Below are 17,724 nucleotides of genomic sequence, written 5' to 3'. Positions count from 1 at the left end.
TAATAGGATTCTGACAGTCACAGCTTCCCGCTCCGGGGTAGGCCCAAATGAATGGGCCTAGTCCGGAGGGTGCCGTCGCGAGGCGGAGGCCGGTGCTGAATTAGCTGCAGAATCCACCTGAAGAAAGGGCAGCTCACTTCTTTTTTCCATGAACCGGAACATAATGCTCATGGAAAAAAGGAAGCTTGCGGTCTACATAGCCCACCATTGTTAGGGGGCGGATTCTGAGGTGGATTCGGCATCAGAAACCACCCCCTCTTGCCCCATGTGAACGAGCCCTTACAGCGATCATCATTTTGGAAGGTTAGTTCAGTGTTCGCTTCAGAGCACATGCATTGTAGGTCTGGGGCCGCACACACAACTGTATCCAGCTATAGTGTTGGCCAAAAGTATTGGCACCCCTGCAATTCTGTCAGATAATACTCAGTTTCTTCCAGAAAATGATTGCAAGCACAAACTCTTTGGTATTATTATCTTCATTTAATTTGTCTTCAATGGAAAACCACAAAAAGAATTGTCAAAAAGCCAAATTGGATATAATTCCACAGCAAACATAAAAAAGGGGGTGGACAAAAGTATTGGCACTGTTTGAAAAATCATGTGATGCTTCTCTAATTTGTGTAATTAACAGCACCTATTACTTACCTGAGGCACCTAACAGGTGGTGGCAATAACTAAATCACACTTGCAGCCAGTTGAAATGGATTAAAGTTGACTCCACCTCTGTCCTGTGTCCTTGTGTGACCACGTTGAGCATGGAGAAAAGAAAGAAGACCAAAGAACTGTCTGAGGACTTGAGAAGCAAAATTGTGAGGAAGCATGAGCAATCTCAAGGCTACAAGTCCATCTCCAAGGACCTGAATGTTCCTGTGTCTACCGTGCGCAGTGTCATCAAGAAGTGTAAAGCCCATGGCACTGTGGCTAACCTCCTTAGGTGTGGACGGAAAAGAAAAATTGATGAGAGATTTCAACGCAAGATTGTGCAGATGGTGGATAAAGAACCTTGACTAACATCCAAACAAGTCCAAGCTGCCCTGCAGTCCGAGGGTACGACAGTGTCACCCCGTACTATCCAGCGTCAGCGTCTGACTGAGAAGGGACTGTATGGTAGGGGACCCAGGAAGACCCCATTTCTTACCCAGAGACATAAAAAAGCCAGGCTGGAGTTTTCCAAAACTTACCTGAGAAAGCCAAAAACGTTTTGGAAGAATGTTCTCTGGTCAGATGAGACAAAAGTAGCAAAAGGCATCAACATAGAGTTTACAGGAAAAAGGCCTTCAAAGAAGAGAACACGGTCCCTACAGTCAAACATGGCGGAGGGTCCCTGATGTTTTGGAGTTGCTTTGCTGCCTCTGGCACTGGACTGCTTGACCGTGTGCATGGCATTATGAAGTCTGAAGACGACCAACACATTGTGCAGCATCATGTAGGGCCCAGTGTGAGAAAGCTGGGTCTCCCTCAGAGGTCAGGGCTCTTCCAGCAGGACAATGACCCAAAACACACTTCAGGTCAGCACTAGAAAATGGTGGTGAGAGAAAGCCCTGGAGACTAGTAAAGTGGCAGCAATGAGTCCAGCCCTGAATCCCATAGAACACCTGTGGGGGAGGAGAGATCTCTTGATGGCAGTTTGGAGAAGGCCCCCTTCACATCTCAGGGGGGACCTGGAGCAGGAGCCAAAGAAGAATGGTCTAAAATTCCAGCAGAGCCTTGTAAGAAACTCATTGCTGGTTACCGGAAGCGGTTGTGCGCAGTTATTGTGTCTAAAGGTTGTGCTACCAAGTATTAGGCTGAGGGCGCCAATACTTCTGTCCGGACCAGTTTTGGAGTTTTGTGTAAAATGATCAATGATTTGACTTTTGTGTTTTTTCATTGCAAGCAAAATAAATGAAGATATTACCAAAGAGTTTGTGCTTGTAATCATTTTCTGGAAGAAACTGAGTATTATCTGACTGAATTGTAGGGGTGCCAAGACTTTTGGCCAACACTGTATGTGACAGCTAATTGTACATGTCACTTCCATCCAAATGTACAAAAGAAACATGAAAATCACATGACGTGGTTGTATGTGTGTAACCCCAGCCACAAGAACCCGCCCTGATATTCTGTTTTGCCTGCTTTAGACAATCCCTGTCCAAATGTCATATGGAAGTGATATGGGAGGTCTCTACATGAGGACCCTACCCAACTATCGACCAGTCCAATGACGTTGCAAAGATCAGCACTCTTTATAGAGTTAATACATTTTTCCTTAATTCTTACGGAAATTATTAATAATAACATATACACTTACCGATTATTAGTAGCTTCTTTTTTTTATGTCATGATTGTTCATGTCTCCCAAAGCTGCCTTTCCATGTTGCCCTGCTTTCCCTCCCCTTTACAGTTTCGCTAGCCCAGTGTGTCTTCACCCCCTGGTTGCATATCATTGACAGAAGAACCCACCTGTCGGTGTGGAGCATAGTCTCGACCCATACTTGGCGAGCGAGAACTTGGTCTCCCATATTCTAGACGTTCTCTATCGGATCCAGAGTGGTGGTGATGGTGGTGGTGATGATGGTGATGGTGGTGGTGGTGCTTTCTGTCTCGGGTTCTTCCTCGTTCTTCTGAAGGCAGGTCACATGACTGTGTTGTGGTGCTAAGCTCTGTACCAAGACCTACAAGTGACATAAGGTGAGAAGAAATTATATGAATATTATATCAAGAGAGCTGGAAAAAAAAATCAAACTTAATGTTCCTGAAAGCCTCACAATCATATAAGTAGGTAAGTCAGACTGTATGTCAGTGAGTAGATAAGAACATCATTGGATTACACCTACATACAGAACATGAATCTGTGCAAATGTTGCCCTAGTTACGGATTTCATCATTATCAATTGTTAACTACCTTTTCACCACTCATCTAACTAGGCTTGGCTTAGAGGAAAGGGGGTATGATGTAATGGCAATAGGTCTTTTTGCAAGATATCTCACAATGTATGGCCAACTAAATGAGACCTGGCTATCAAAGGGGTTGTCCCATCACAAGGATCCTATCTATACTGCTTGTTAATGTGGATGTAAGACTTTTTCTAAATACATTGCTTCAGCAAAACTGCTTTGTTTGTCCACTATCTTACTTTATTCAATTCATTGTTGACACATTGATACACCCTTGACCTATCTGCTCAAAAGTCAAGTGATGTATCTGCCTGCTCTCAGGGGGGAGGGAGGAGGGGCTAAGTGCACAGGAGCGAGCCTGTGTTTCTAGCTATTCCTGTGTCTACACCACGTGACCTAGCTTCCAGCACTCAGAGGAGAGGAGCTGCTTTAATTTCTTATGTTCTCCCAGTTATCAGATTAGCTATTTCAATTGTGTTCATTATGGCAGAGACAGGCAGTCTCTGTATGTAACACAGAATGGAGTTGCTGCTGCCTGTACTTCATAGTCCAATATGGGTGGGCGGAGCTACATGCTAATTTTGGGGTGGAGCTAGGCGGCAGGTTGCATGTGAAACCCTGCCCACCAAATGATGCAAGAAACCAGGAAGAAAGAAGATTTTACAACAGTAAAGACTGGTGAGTATGCGAGGTGGGAATACCCCTTTAAAGGATGTCTCTCACCAGACCCAAGCATATCACTTCAAAAGAAATTCTTGGAAAAAGTAAATCTAGTCCGCACTGTTCCAGGGCTCCATAAAATTTAACTTTTAATTCTCTATATTAAAATATAGACATCAAAATACAAAAACTACAAAAAAGTGAGAAGTCAGAAAAAAACCACACATGGTGATTAAAATAAACGCCGACGCGTTTTGAGGTTGTCTACCTCTTAGTCACGGCGTGCTTTTAAGTAGGAATTCACTTCCATATATACGGTTGTCCAGACGCTTCCTTCTTTTCATGTGCAAACAGTTAATTAATTAACTGTTCATATTTGTTTCACGTCTTTCAATACAGTTATTCCAAAATCTTTTTATTCTTCTTTTTCTCATACTTCCTTATCCATTAAACTTTCAAACTTCATTTTGATCTCAGTAAATGGACACTACACATACCACATCATTTCTTTATATCAATTCCCTGTACTATTCTCCAAAAGGTATTTCCATAATACTACTACAATGTATTTTCTATGTGGAACCCCATTGACCAATCAGCAATGTGTCACATGATGTCTTTACACCAATCAAGCACTACTATAATCGCTACTTTTATGAATGAGTTCAAAACTAATAATACAAGTGCCGACAAGACACTACTGAATCAGAATTAGATCACGTGACAGTAGCCACCCAATAGAGAACTACTATAACCTAGAACACTTACAGTCCTATGAAAAAGTTTGGGCACCCCTATTAATCTTAATCATTTTTAGTTCTAAATATTTTGGTATTTGCAACAGCCATTTCAGTTTGATATATCTAATAACTGATGGACACAGTAATATTTCAGGATTGAAATGAGGTTTATTGTACTAACAGAAAATGCGCAATATGCATTAAACCAAAATTTGACCGGTGCAAAAATATGGGCACCTCAACAGAAAAGTGACATTAATATTTAGTACATCCTCCTTTTGCAAAGATAACAGCCTCTAGTCGCTTCCTGTAGCTTTTAATCAGTTCCTGGATCCTGGATGAAGGTATTTTGGACCATTTCTTTCTACAAAACAATTCAAGTTCAGTTAAGTTTGATGGTCGCCGAACATGGACAGCCCGCTCTCAAATGATCTGAAAACAAAGATTGTTCAACATAGTTGTTCAGGGGAAGGATACAAAACGTTGTCTCAGAGATTTAACCTGTCAGTTTCCACTGTGAGGAACATAGTAAGGAAATGGAAGACCACAGGGACAGTTCTTGTTAAGCCCAGAAGTGGCAGGCCAAGAAAAATATCAGAAAGGCAGAGAAGAAGAATGGTGAGAACAGTCAAGGACAATCCACAGACCACCTCCAAAGAGCTGCAGCATCATCTTGCTGCAGATGGTGTCACTGTGCATCGCTCAACAATACAGCACACTTTACACAAATAGAAGCTGTATGGGAGAGTGATGAGAAAGAAGCCGTTTCTGCACGTACGCCACAAATAGAGTTGCCTGAGGTATGAAAAAGCACATTTGGACAAGGCAGCTTCATTTTGGAAACAAAAATTGAGTTGTTTGGTTATAAAAAAAGGCGTTATGCATGGCGTCCAAAAAGAAACAGCATTCCAAGAAAAACACATGCTACCCACTGTAAAATTTGGTGGAGGTTCCATCATGCTTTGGGGCTGTGTGGCCAATGCCGGCATCGGGAATCTTGTTAAAGTTGAGGGTCGCATGGATTCCACTCAGTATCAGCAGATTCTTGAGAATAATGTTCAAGAATCAGTGACGAAGTTGAAGTTACGCCGGGGATGGATATTTCAGCAAGACAATGATCCAAAACACCGCTCCAAATCCTCAGGCATTCATGCAGAGGAACAATTACAATGTTCTGGAATGGCCATCCCAGTCCCCAGACCTGAATATCATTGAACATCTGTGGGATGATTTGAAGCGGGCTGTCCATGCTCGGCGACCATCTAACTTAACTGAACTTGAATTGTTTGTCCAAAATACCTTTATCCAGGATCCAGGAACTGATTAAAAGCTACAGGAAGCGACTAGAGGCTGTTATCTTTGCAAAAGGAGGATCTACTAAATATTAATGTCACTTTTCTGTTGAGGTGCCCATACTTTTGCACCGGTCAAATTTTGGTTTAATGCATATTGCACATTTTCTGTTAGTACAATAAACCTCATTTCAATCCTGAAATATTACTGTGTCCATCAGTTATTAGATATATCAAACTGAAATGGCTGTTGCAAATACCAAAATATTTAGAACTAAAAATGATTAAGATTAATAGGGGTGCCCAAACTTTTTCATAGGACTGTATATGTCAACTAGCATCTGCCCGCAACTTCGTCTGCAGGTTGGTGTTGGCGCTGAGCCGCTTATATTTTAGCCATTTACTGTTGTGCATGATCCGCCTGCTCCCGCGTCTCGGCTCTGCTACATGGCAGCATACTCAGTTGTATGTACATCTCTGTATATGGAGAGCGTACTCAGCTGTGCTACAGCGCCACTTAAGCTCTGCTACATCTGGCCATTTGGATTATAGGGCTGTTCTTATGTCAGTGTGTGAACAGCTTCTGTGTTGGAAACGGCTGAACGGATGTTGTAGAAATTTGTCACAGTTCAATCAGCCTGCCCCCGTGTCTCGGCTCTGCTACATCGCTTCATATGCGTAGGATACCCAGCTGTATGTACATGTTTGCATATGGAGAGCCTACAGAGGTGTGCTACAGCGCTGCCTAAACTCTGCTATATCGGGCAATTGTCATTACAGGGGTTTGGTTATGTGACTGCCTGAGCAGCTTCTGTGTTACAAAGGGCTGAATGGATGTTGCTGAAATGTGCCAAAGTTCTCCCCCTCCCTCATCAGAGGCAGAACAACACATTCCCCGTCGTACTCACTGAAACTCTACATCTGATATACTCCTCTTGCCCACACACAGCCTGCATGTTCTGTAGTCTCCTGATCTTCGATGACACTCCATTTTCTTCAGCTTTCACACTGTCCAGCTTCATCCTATATAGCTCCACCCACTGCCTAGCATGATCCTATCCTAGAATGGCTCAAGGACCTGTGATGATGTCATCACAGGTCCTTTAGTGTTGTGTGAACCTAAATTCCCTCACTGCGGTCGTGTAGTGACATCATTTACCGTGATAAAAAGTAGCCTATGTTTTAATCTGGGTTCCTATCCGTTTTTGCGTGATTGAGGAACAAACATCCAAATTCACAAACATCCAAACACACAAACTTTCACATTTATAATACAATATATATATATATATATATATATATATATATATATATTAGTAGGATGGAGCCCACATATGTGTAATAATCATGCCCAGCACACTTAATTAAGTTATGGGAATCCTTTCAAGGAGAGAGTTATTTATATAAACCTCTATTGACCTATCGATTCCTGTTATTTCCTTCTAACGCTTTTCATTTCCCATAATTTATTTTGTTATTCAATAAATATAGGTTAGGTCCGTCCTAAGGTTCTGGTGACACTAACCTCAGTCCTACAGATAGATAGGTTAGTGTCACCAGAACCAGCATATCACCCCAGTCCTACAGATAGATAGGTTAATTGGGAACAGAGGCTCCAAATTCAGAAGGTGAAAACATGCTTTGATTCAGGTGACAGTAACCTATCTATCAGCAGGGTTGGGGTAATATGCTGGTTCTGGTGACACTAACCTATCTATCTGCAGGACTGGGGTGATATGCTGGCTCTGGTGACACTAACCTATCTATCTGCAGGGCTGGGGTGATATGCTGGTACTGGTGACACTAACCTATCTATCTGCAGGGCTGGAGTGATATGCTGGTACTGGTGACACTAACCTATCTATCTGCAGGGCTGGGGTGATATGCTGGTTCTGGTGACACTAACCTATCTATCTGCAGGGCTGGGGTGATATGCTGGTTCTGGTGACAGTAACCTATCTATCTGCAGGGCTGGGGTGATATGCTGGTTGTGGTGACAGTAACCTATCTATCTGCAGGGCTGGGGTGATATGCTGGTACTGGTGACACTAACCTATCTATCTGCAGGGCTGGGGTGATATGCTGGTTCTGGTGACAGTAACCTATCTATCTGCAGGGCTGGGGTGATATGCTGGTTGTGGTGACAGTAACCTATCTATCTGCAGGGCTGGGGTGATATGCTGGTACTGGTGACACTAACCTATCTATCTGCAGGGCTGGGGTGATATACCGGGTCTGGTGACACTAACCTATCTATCTGCAGGACTGGGGCGATATGCTGGTTCTGGTGACACTAACCTATCTATCTGCAGGGCTGGGGTGATATGCTGGGTCTGGTGACAGTAACCTATCTATCTGCAGGGCTGGGGTGATATGCTGGTTCTGGTGACAGTAACCTATCTATCTACAGGGCTGGGGTGATATACCGGGTCTGGTGACACTAACCTATCTATCTGCAGGGCTGGGGTGATATGCTGGTTCTGGTAACACTAACCTATCTATCTGCAGAGCTGGAGTGATATGCTGGCTCTGGTGACACTAACCTATCTATCTGCAGAGCTGGGGTGATATACTGGGTCTGGTGACAGTAACCTATCTATCTGCAGGACTGGGGTGATATGCTGGTTCTGGTGACACTAACCTATCTATCTGCAGGGCTGGGGTGATATGCTGGTTCTGGTGACAGTAACCTATCTATCTGCAGGGCTGGGGTGATATGCTGGTTCTGGTAACACTAACCTATCTATCTGCAGAGCTGGGGTGATATGCTGGTTCTGGTGACACTAACCTATCTATCTGCAGGACTGGGGTGATATGCTGGTTCTGGTGACACTAACCTATCTATCTGCAGGCAGAGCACCAACTAAGTATCAATGTATAAATAACACAAAAAATTCTTTTGATTTTAAATCTAAATTTATTGTTACAAAAATGTTTTTAATTGTAAAAAATATTATTGGTATCAGGAAAACACAAACACATAAAAACATTTAAAAACACACGACAAGAGTGGAGGTCGCAGCTGGTGAGCAGTGATTTATGTATATGCTTCACATTTTGTCCTATGTAGGTTGGCTTATGTAATACTGGCATGTGTGTGTGTAACTTTACATTGGTTCTGTTACCTTATATGCTCTTACTATATAGTGGTGATGTGGGTATGATCTTTGCAATGCTACAGATATATTTTTTCAATTAAGTGCCCTGATTTTGTGATATTGTGGGCAATAGGAGCCTATTTACATTTATATATACAAAATACCGGGCCTCTCTATACACACATTTATTGTGGCTGTTCTCATCCCCTACACCACTAGCAGATTATACACCTGCTGGAGCTGCTCAGTCTAGTGCGACCTCCACTCTTGTCGTGTGTTTTTAAATGTTTTTATGTGTTTGTGTTTTCCTGATACCAATAATATTTTTTACAATTAAAAACATTTTTGTAACAATAAATTTAGATTTAAAATCAAAAGAATTTTTTGTGTTATTTATACATTGATACTTAGTTGGTGCTTTGAGTTTTTGCGGGTATCTTTGTTTTTTTATCTAGTATTGAGATTGCTTTGGGTTTGCTATCTATCTGCAGGGCTGGGGTGATATGCTGGTTGTGGTGACAGTAACCTATCTATCTGCAGGGCTGGGGTGATATGCTGGTACTGGTGACACTAACCTATCTATCTGCAGGGCTGGTGTGATATACCGGGTCTGGTGACACTAACCTATCTATCTGCAGGGCTGGGGTGATATACTGGGTCTGGTGACAGTAACCTATCTATCTGCAGGACTGGGGTGATATGCTGGTTCTGGTGACACTAACCTATCTATCTGCAGGGCTGGGGTGATATGCTGGTTCTGGTGACAGTAACCTATCTATCTGCAGGGCTGGGGTGATATGCTGGTTCTGGTGACACTAACCTATCTATCTGCAGAGCTGGGGTGATATACTGGGTCTGGTGACACTAACCTATCTTTCTGCAGGGCTGGGGTGATATGCTGGTTCTGGTGACACTAACCTATCTATCTGCAGAGCTGGGGTGATATGCTGGTTCTGGTGACACTAACCTATCTTTCTGCAGGGCTGGGGTGATATACTGGCTCTGGTGACACTAACCTATCTTTCTGCAGGGCTGGGGTGATATGCTGGTTCTGGTGACACTAACCTATCTATCTGCAGAGCTGGGGTGATATACTGGGTCTGGTGACACTAACCTATCTATCTGCAGGGCTGGGGTGATATGCTGGGATCTGGTGACAGTAACCTATCTATCTGCAGAGCTGGGGTGATATACTGGGTCTGGTGACACTAACCTATCTATCTGCAGAGCTGGGGTGATATGCTGGTTCTGGTGACACTAACCTATCTTTCTGCAGGGCTGGGGTGATATGCTGGTTCTGGTGACACTAACCTATCTATCTGCAGAGCTGGGGTGATATGCTGGCTCTGGTGACACTAACCTATCTTTCTGCAGGGCTGGGGTGATATGCTGGTTCTGGTGACACTAACCTATCTATCTGCAGAGCTGGGGTGATATACTGGGTCTGGTGACACTAACCTATCTATCTGCAGGGCTGGGGTGATATGCTGGGATCTGGTGACAGTAACCTATCTATCTGCAGGGCTGGAGGGATATGCTGGGTTTGGTGACAAATTCCTTTGAAGATAAAAGTGTAGAAAACCAGATAAGGAATCACATGAGGCAACAAAAATATAAGAAGACATTTACCAACCTGATTCCAAATCTACATAGCGAGTTAGTGAGCGCTCAGACACCCGATGTCCACGCTCTCTTCTGCGCTGGTGTCCGTGGCGGGGGCCTTCATCAGGAGTGACTCGCTCCAAGGAGTATTCATTTAGTCGGATGCCTTTTGACCGAGAATGTCCGAGCATGGAAGTGGAACGTTTCATTGGGCTGCCATCTGTTATAGTCTGCAAAGGGAGTATAGACTAATGGTAAGTGAAAAGCAGACAGAACCTGGAAATGTTTCCCACACTGAGTGGATGTCACAGGGTAAAGGAGGCATGGGTTAGAAATATTTGCTCTTTACTTCTGCCCATGGTTGTGCCTGGTATTATAGCTCAGCTCCATTTATGTTAAATTCAGATACGACCATGGAGAAGAATGGTGTTGGGAAAACAAGCAGAGCTTTTTCTTAATGCTGGACAGTATCTCACCCCCTGATATGATCATACAATCTTACAGAAACAGTGTCTTGGATCCGCAGTGATGTGTAGTGGAGCTTCTGTACTTCTACATGTAGGCCCTTAAGTTTTATAGTGGGGTCTGTCAGGGCATCTTCCAGAAGCTCCAGGCCACCTCCTCACCCCCTTTTAGATGTCCTCACGGCCTACTTGCTCTGTCAGTATACAACCCATACAGCCGACAGATGTTTCTAGGTTGCTTTTCATTGTAGGAACGGCTCTTTGGTAGGGTTATGGAATCAAGAGGAATAAAGGTGTAGGTGGGAAAATTGGAAACTGCAGGGCAGGGTAGAGTCAGGGTCAGTTTTGGGTGGAGTTGGGGGGTCGGTAAATATTCAATTTTATTAATAATCTGTAATTTATTAGTTGCATATTTACTTTCAAAGGAATTTAGGAAACTTTAGAATTGTTAGGGGGCGTTCACACTACCGTCGGTGTCCGACATGTAGTGTCCGCTCCTAGTGTCCGCTCAAAATCTATCACGGACACTAGGAGCGGACACTAGCTGTGTCCGTGACACCTGTCATTCACTTGAATGGGCATCGGGTGCGTTCTTTTGCACTCTGTGCCCGTCCTTTCCTGTCCGCAAGTGAAGATGTCCGACTTCACAAGCGGACAGAGGAACCCTGCATGCACCCGATGCCCATTGAGATGAATGAAAGGTGTCACGGACACAGCTAGTGTGCGCTCCTAATGTCCGTGACAGATTTTGAGCGGACACTAGGAGTAGGAGCGGACACTACATGTCGGACACCGACGGTAGTGTGAACGCTCCCTTAATCATGTAACTATATGGAATGTTATATATAAGGCCCCTATATAAAACTGATATAGACAGCCATTTCTTCCAGAGCTTTCTATCTTTAATTGACCATTTGTGGAACGATCTCATGAGCATTGTCTGTTTTTCCTTTAGAGTTCTGGTTTTGTCTGGTGTTATCTGAGGCTCTTATTTGGACTTGATTCCTCATTTTTATGGTCTGTTTTCATGGTCTGTATTTTAATCAGAATCATGGAGGGGAATTATCGATATGGTCACACCATAAAACTGGTATAAAAGTGGCCCCACTTTGTCCCAAGGCTGGGACATAGACTCTTTGGCCCGGCAGATTTCCGGCACATGGGACCTCCCAAGTTTTGGCAGAATTATTAAAGGAGTTTACCCACAAAGAAAGAAACCTTTCTCCCACTCCATATTCAACTTGAGCGCAGCCGGCCTGAATGTGGGCAGGATTGGTGGTGGTCGGTGCGCACATTCACTTTAATGGGGAGTCCTGGAGATATCTGAATGCTGCCCTCAATGGGAGCGCCCACCACCAGGCTGAATATGGAGCAGGATAAAGTTCCTGCTGTTTTTCTTCATGGGGAAAACCCTTTTAAAAGGCAGAAACAAAGAGAAGAGAACATTTCAGGCCAGATTAGGATGGGATTAAGACTAGTGTTGAAAATGTCAGCTGCAATAATTTCCTTTTTCTGAATTTGCTGCTACTAGGGTTGAGCGATCAGGATCGGAAAAGATCGCGATCAGAATTCCAACCCGATCTTTCCCAGCGGGATCGATATCCGAGGTTATTTCAAAATCGGCTCAAACCTTAAAGTGACTTTTCCCATAGAGAAGCATTGACTATGGTTGAGGATCGGGATCGGTAAAGATCGGATTCCGATCGGCAATCGAGCAAATTTCAAGATCGGGATCAAGATTAACTGGAAAATGAATGGAAATCGGATTTTAAAATCAATCTTGAAATCTCAAGATTGGCTCAACCCTAGCTGCTACTATATGAACCCATGAACCCTTCACTTCCAAATGATAGACTAAAATTTCTCTCTCAAACCTGAAGTTTCCCCCTAATGTGGGCCATGACTGGGGTTACTTTCACTGTTGTTATTATATGGCTCGTATTATTGGCTGGGTTTATTCTGTGGCATCTGATACACATGGCATCTCTTCAGTTCAGATCAGGTTTGGTTCAGATTTTTGATGAAACTAACACCAGGAGATTATTCAGAGAGGAGGAGAAGAATCTGTCCTTTATACTTTATCTCTGGGTATAATTCATACCAGGATTTTACTACAAAACTACATCAGAAATCTGATGAAAATCTAAACCTATACACCATGGATATCTACACCTTATCTACATGGGCACCCTGAAATTGATTCTTAAACGTATTCCATTACACATATAAGTAGTATAGAGTATTACATAGGAACACCTGAAACAGATCTATTATATGGGAAAGATTATAGGACTCTTAAGACACACATTTCAGTAAATTCCAATTTGTGGTGGCCACATCATTCCATGATTTAAAAAGCAACTTCTTAATTTTACACACAAAATTGTGTGATCATTAACTATCAAACATGCCGCCTGTAGTCGTCAGAGCTGGTGAATACCCCAATAAAGTCTAAGGGTGCATTCACACGGAGTAACGTGCCGCCAGGATCCCGGCTCCCATTTAAATCAATGGGAGTGTATACGGCGCTCAAATTCTCACACGGCGTATACGTGCCACATCACGCAGCACGTTACTCCGTGTGAATGCACCCTAATTCTGTATTGTTCTTCAAAAATCTGGTAAACGATAAAAGAATTATCTATATAGCTATTAAACTGTAACACACAAGAAATCATTTTATATTTTTTTCAAATAACATAATATCATAATTAAAGGGATTCTATCATTAAAACTGCATTTTTTTCTCACTAACACGTAGGAATAGCCTTAAGAAAGGCTAGTCTTTTCCTACCTTTAGATGTCTTCTACACAGTACACTCGTGTAAGTGGCCACAAGAAAATGGCCTCAGGCATGGCAGAGCTGACTGCGCATGCGTTCCATTTAAAGCCAGAAGAAGCCATCCGAAAAATATGTCGTGGAGAGAACATTCCAGAGGAAGAAGAAGCCATCGCTGGAGAGTTCTCTCGCAGCATAGGGGACGCCCCCAGTGCTGTTTGAGCGCTCGCGACCACCCCCAGTGCTGTGAGAGAACTAATTTGCATACTGACGCAAACCGGGATATCTACGAAACGGCGGCCCCGAGAAGACATCTAAAGGTACGAGAAGAATAGCCTTTCTTAAGGCTATTCCTACGTGTTAGCGAGAAAAAAATGCAGTTTTAATTATAGAATCCCTTTGACCACCTGGACGTTGTACTGTGAGCCCCATGAACGCTGCTGCATTAATCTCTTAGATACCGCAGTCAATAGTGACTGCAGCATCTAGGTGGTTATAGGGAGGGGACTTGCAATTCTGGGGTTATAGGGAGCCAATGGTTGTCATACCAAACACGACCAAACTATAAACATCTAAAAATATTTTTTTGTTTCTGGTGAACGCCATAGTGGGGGGATGAAAATCAAAATGGCCTTTTTTTCCCTATTTTACCTACTTAAAAAGGTTGAATGAAAAGTGATCTAAACATCAGACAGTCCCAACATGTTATAAATAAAGTGTACAAAAAGAGAAACCTTACGCTGCTCCATACATGGACGTCTAAAAACTTCTGGCTGTCAGAATATGTTTTTTTTATTTTTGGTAAGGTTTAAAACAAAACAACATAAATCTGGTATCTCCATCATTGTATCATCCCGCAGAATACAGGTAACCCGTCATTATAGCTGCACAGTCAACGCCATAACTACAAAACCCATAACAAAATGGCGCGGTTATTTTCTAATTTCACCTCATTCAGATTTTTTTGCCTAGTATATTGTACTTTATACAAATTGCACCATTAGGAAGTAACGTATCCGTCAGCAAATACGCCCCTATATAACTCCGAGAAACGAAAAAATAAAAGGTTTTGGTTTTTGGAAGGTCTTGAGTAAAAAATAAAACAAAAATATCATTGTTAAACCACATCGTGGTTCAGTAGGTCTTCCATTTTCAAGATGAATGCTCTTCTCCGAGTCTTGTATGGGCTTCAGGCACTTCCAATCAACATCCCCATGATTTTTTCTATAAGCCCTGACCAAATTAATTTGGGCTAACAGACTGGCCTATTCCACCCTAAAAACTTAGGTGGTATTTGGCTCTCAAACCCTTATGTTTATTATGTGGCTTCCCAGGTCATCGACTGGTACCGTCACACTGACTCCCTCACAGTTGTCCCCCTGGCTGCTCCCACCCCATCAGGACATTGATCCTCACCACTAGACACTTGAACCCTCGCCCCTCCCCAATGTTTCCAATTTTCTGTAATCCTCTTTTGCCCTAAGGTTTGGACCACCCGGGTTCCTTTGGTGGTTTCAGGCAGGATGATTTTCTCTGTAATGACGCTTGAATCTCGCTGAATGAATTGGGGAGCCCCATGGAGCCATGTTTCTTAAGATTCTGATGAGCGAATTAACTTTCCCACTTCCTGGCCCCATCCACATATGCCTGCCCCAAAACGGAACGTGAGACACAATGTGCTACAGACAGACTCCTTTTGTCTTATCTATGCCATGTTCAGATCATTCCCAGATCTCTCACCCCCACCTATTTAAGAAGTTGGGAGGAGGATGGGTACCGCAGGTCAAGGCTCTTCCATCTCGCCCTTAGCTTGTCCATTTCTAGCCATATTTAGGAGTGTCATGCAACGCGCCTCCTCTGTGCTGGTGCTGCCAAGCCTCAGAGGGAGATATGTGCGACATATTTATGAGTGGATAAGCCCTGTCCAATTGTGAAGGGTGCTCAGATTGCACCTTTCCCTTCTCCCGGGTTGCATTTTGCTTCACCTGAATGACATTGCTATGAAGACTTACAAGACATCTATCATCCGGTGAGAGCCGGCATCCCTCCGTCTGGAGGCATCCAGATCCATCTCGCCTTAAACTCTGGTTCAAAAAGATCAAGGAGCTGTGACTCATGGAAGATCTGACATCTCAGGGGCATAACTGCAGCCAGGTTCACTCCATATTGTGGAATTACTGGTTGCTCTTCCAAGACTCAGCCGAATACAAATCGATTGGCATATATAGTGTCCAATACCAAGAAAAGCCCCTACACAATGTGCAGCGCTGTTTTTGGTATTCAGTGAAGAGCTCACAGCAGGGGAGTAACCTGCAAAGACTGGACCCCATAGCAAACTTGTCACTTGGACCCAACCTTCTCCCCTTCCCACCCCCGCCACCACTTCGCAGAGCACCCCCTTTTACTTGGCCTTCACTCGGTAAAATGTTCCTTTTATTGGCCCCCACACTGTATAATGCCCTAGTTACACCAAGTATAATGTCCCACAGTGATCCATCTTCCCCCCTCACACACAGTCCCATTGTGGCCCCTCCATACAATACAATGTCTCTAGTAGCCCTTAGGCAATCTGTTGTCATTGAAGTGGGAAAAATATGCAAATCTGTTTTCCAAGATTTAAATAGGAAAACAGCGCCTCTGCTTGGTGCCCTTTAGGGGCAGCCCCCTTAAACATCATGCACGACTTTTTCAACAAGCCTTAATGCTATGAAGCGAGGTTTAGCCAAAACAGTAAATCTATTCCTAAAGGAACAGATTCCCAGCTGTGGACAGCGCTGTTTCCATCTGTTGGATCTCTTCAGCACAGTGTAGGGATACTGGTTTGGCAGAGTGAGAGACTATAGACCAAGGATCTGGGGATAGTATCACTCCTTAAGGAATGAGCACCTTCACAGGCGTATAGAGACTTACAAAGCCGTTTTCCCTCCACTGGGGGATTATGGGAAAAATATGCAAATCTATTTTCCAAGATGTAAATAGGAAAAATGGGCTGCCGCTAGAGGGCAGCAAGCAGAGGCTCTGTTTTCCTATTTAGGTGGCAAGCAGAGTCATTGAAGTGGTCCAAGACCCATGCTGGAGCCCAGGAGAGGTGAGTAACATGTTTTTTTTTTTTAATATTTGATCACTTCCCCCTGGCTTATTCTCATTATATTCTACAGTCTAAAGAGACGCCAGAGTATATAAGTAGCTTTTTTTTTTTTTCTTTTTTTTTGGGGGGGGGGGTGTTCGGACGGCTGGGCTCTTTTTTCTCTTTTTTGCAAACCTTCTCATTGAATACTAAGCACTGAACATTGCATAGTGGCTGAGTTTAATATTGTTGCTTATCCCCAGTCACTTTATAGGAAACCTATTAGACTTGAATGATGTTAAGTAGTTGGGGTTTACAGTCCCAAACCTCTGTATCCTACCGCCATTCACCACCAGTAGTCTCAGCAGTCAATGGTTGAAGATAGTCAGTGTTAGATAAGACGACTCCACTCAGGGACTGCGGTGCGTGCGCATTGTATGCAGTGAAGCCGAGGTCAGTGCAGTACAGTGCTTCTGTGCAGCTTCACTGTGCACAATGCTGGCAGTATAGCGACCCCAAACAGTCTGAGAGTTTCCCTAAAGAAACTAAACTGCAAACAGACTACACAATTAATGAAAGTGATGTCACTGACCTGTGAAAAAGACACTCCCGAGCGTCAATACAGCTTTAGAGCCCAGGAATTTGGTGCTGATTCTGGTGCGGAATCCGCAACAAAATCAGCGCTGAAAAAAAAAGGATTCCCATTGTCTTCAATGGGTTCCGTTTTCCCACGCGGAACCCATTGAAACCAAAGGGTTAAAAAGCCTTCCATTGATTTCAATGTGTTGTGCCCGGAAACCTATTGAAATCAATGGGAGTATTTTTTTTCCATGCCAGAATCAGCGCCAAATTCCTCCTGTGAATGGACCCTTAAGCAGTTGATCTGAGGTTTCAGACCCCTACCAATCTAATACTGGTAACTTCTTTAGGCTAAGGCCCCACATCGGGGGCCACAGAAAACAAGTGCTGCTGAAAAACCATAGAGGAAACACATTTTTTTTTCCTGCATCGCTTTGCACAGAAATTCTGCAGAATTTTCCTATAGGGAAACCACCAGCATTTCTGTAGGTATGATTTCCGTTTGGGAAATCCCAGCATTTGCCCTGTAGGTTTCTGCAATTTGTTAGTGGGATTTACTACAATTC

General features: G+C 43.5%; 1 protein-coding gene across 1 annotated transcript in view; it reads right to left on the bottom strand.

The window, feature by feature from the left end:
• CACNA1A (calcium voltage-gated channel subunit alpha1 A) overlaps nt 1-17,724 on the bottom strand; it is a 232,868-nt gene that overhangs the window by 2,555 nt on the left and 212,589 nt on the right. Inside the window, exons 45-46 of the mRNA XM_075272510.1 lie at nt 10,301-10,499; nt 2,443-2,654 (exon numbers count right to left, since the gene is read on the bottom strand). Coding sequence (XP_075128611.1) covers nt 2,443-2,654; nt 10,301-10,499 — 411 coding nt within the window. The remainder of the gene's footprint in view (nt 1-2,442; nt 2,655-10,300; nt 10,500-17,724) is intronic.

This window comes from Leptodactylus fuscus, chromosome 5 (assembly GCF_031893055.1).
Source record: "Leptodactylus fuscus isolate aLepFus1 chromosome 5, aLepFus1.hap2, whole genome shotgun sequence".
NCBI classification, from domain to species: domain Eukaryota; kingdom Metazoa; phylum Chordata; class Amphibia; order Anura; family Leptodactylidae; genus Leptodactylus; species Leptodactylus fuscus.
Note: the sequence above shows the minus strand (reverse complement) of the source record. Positions and strands in the feature narration are given on the sequence as shown.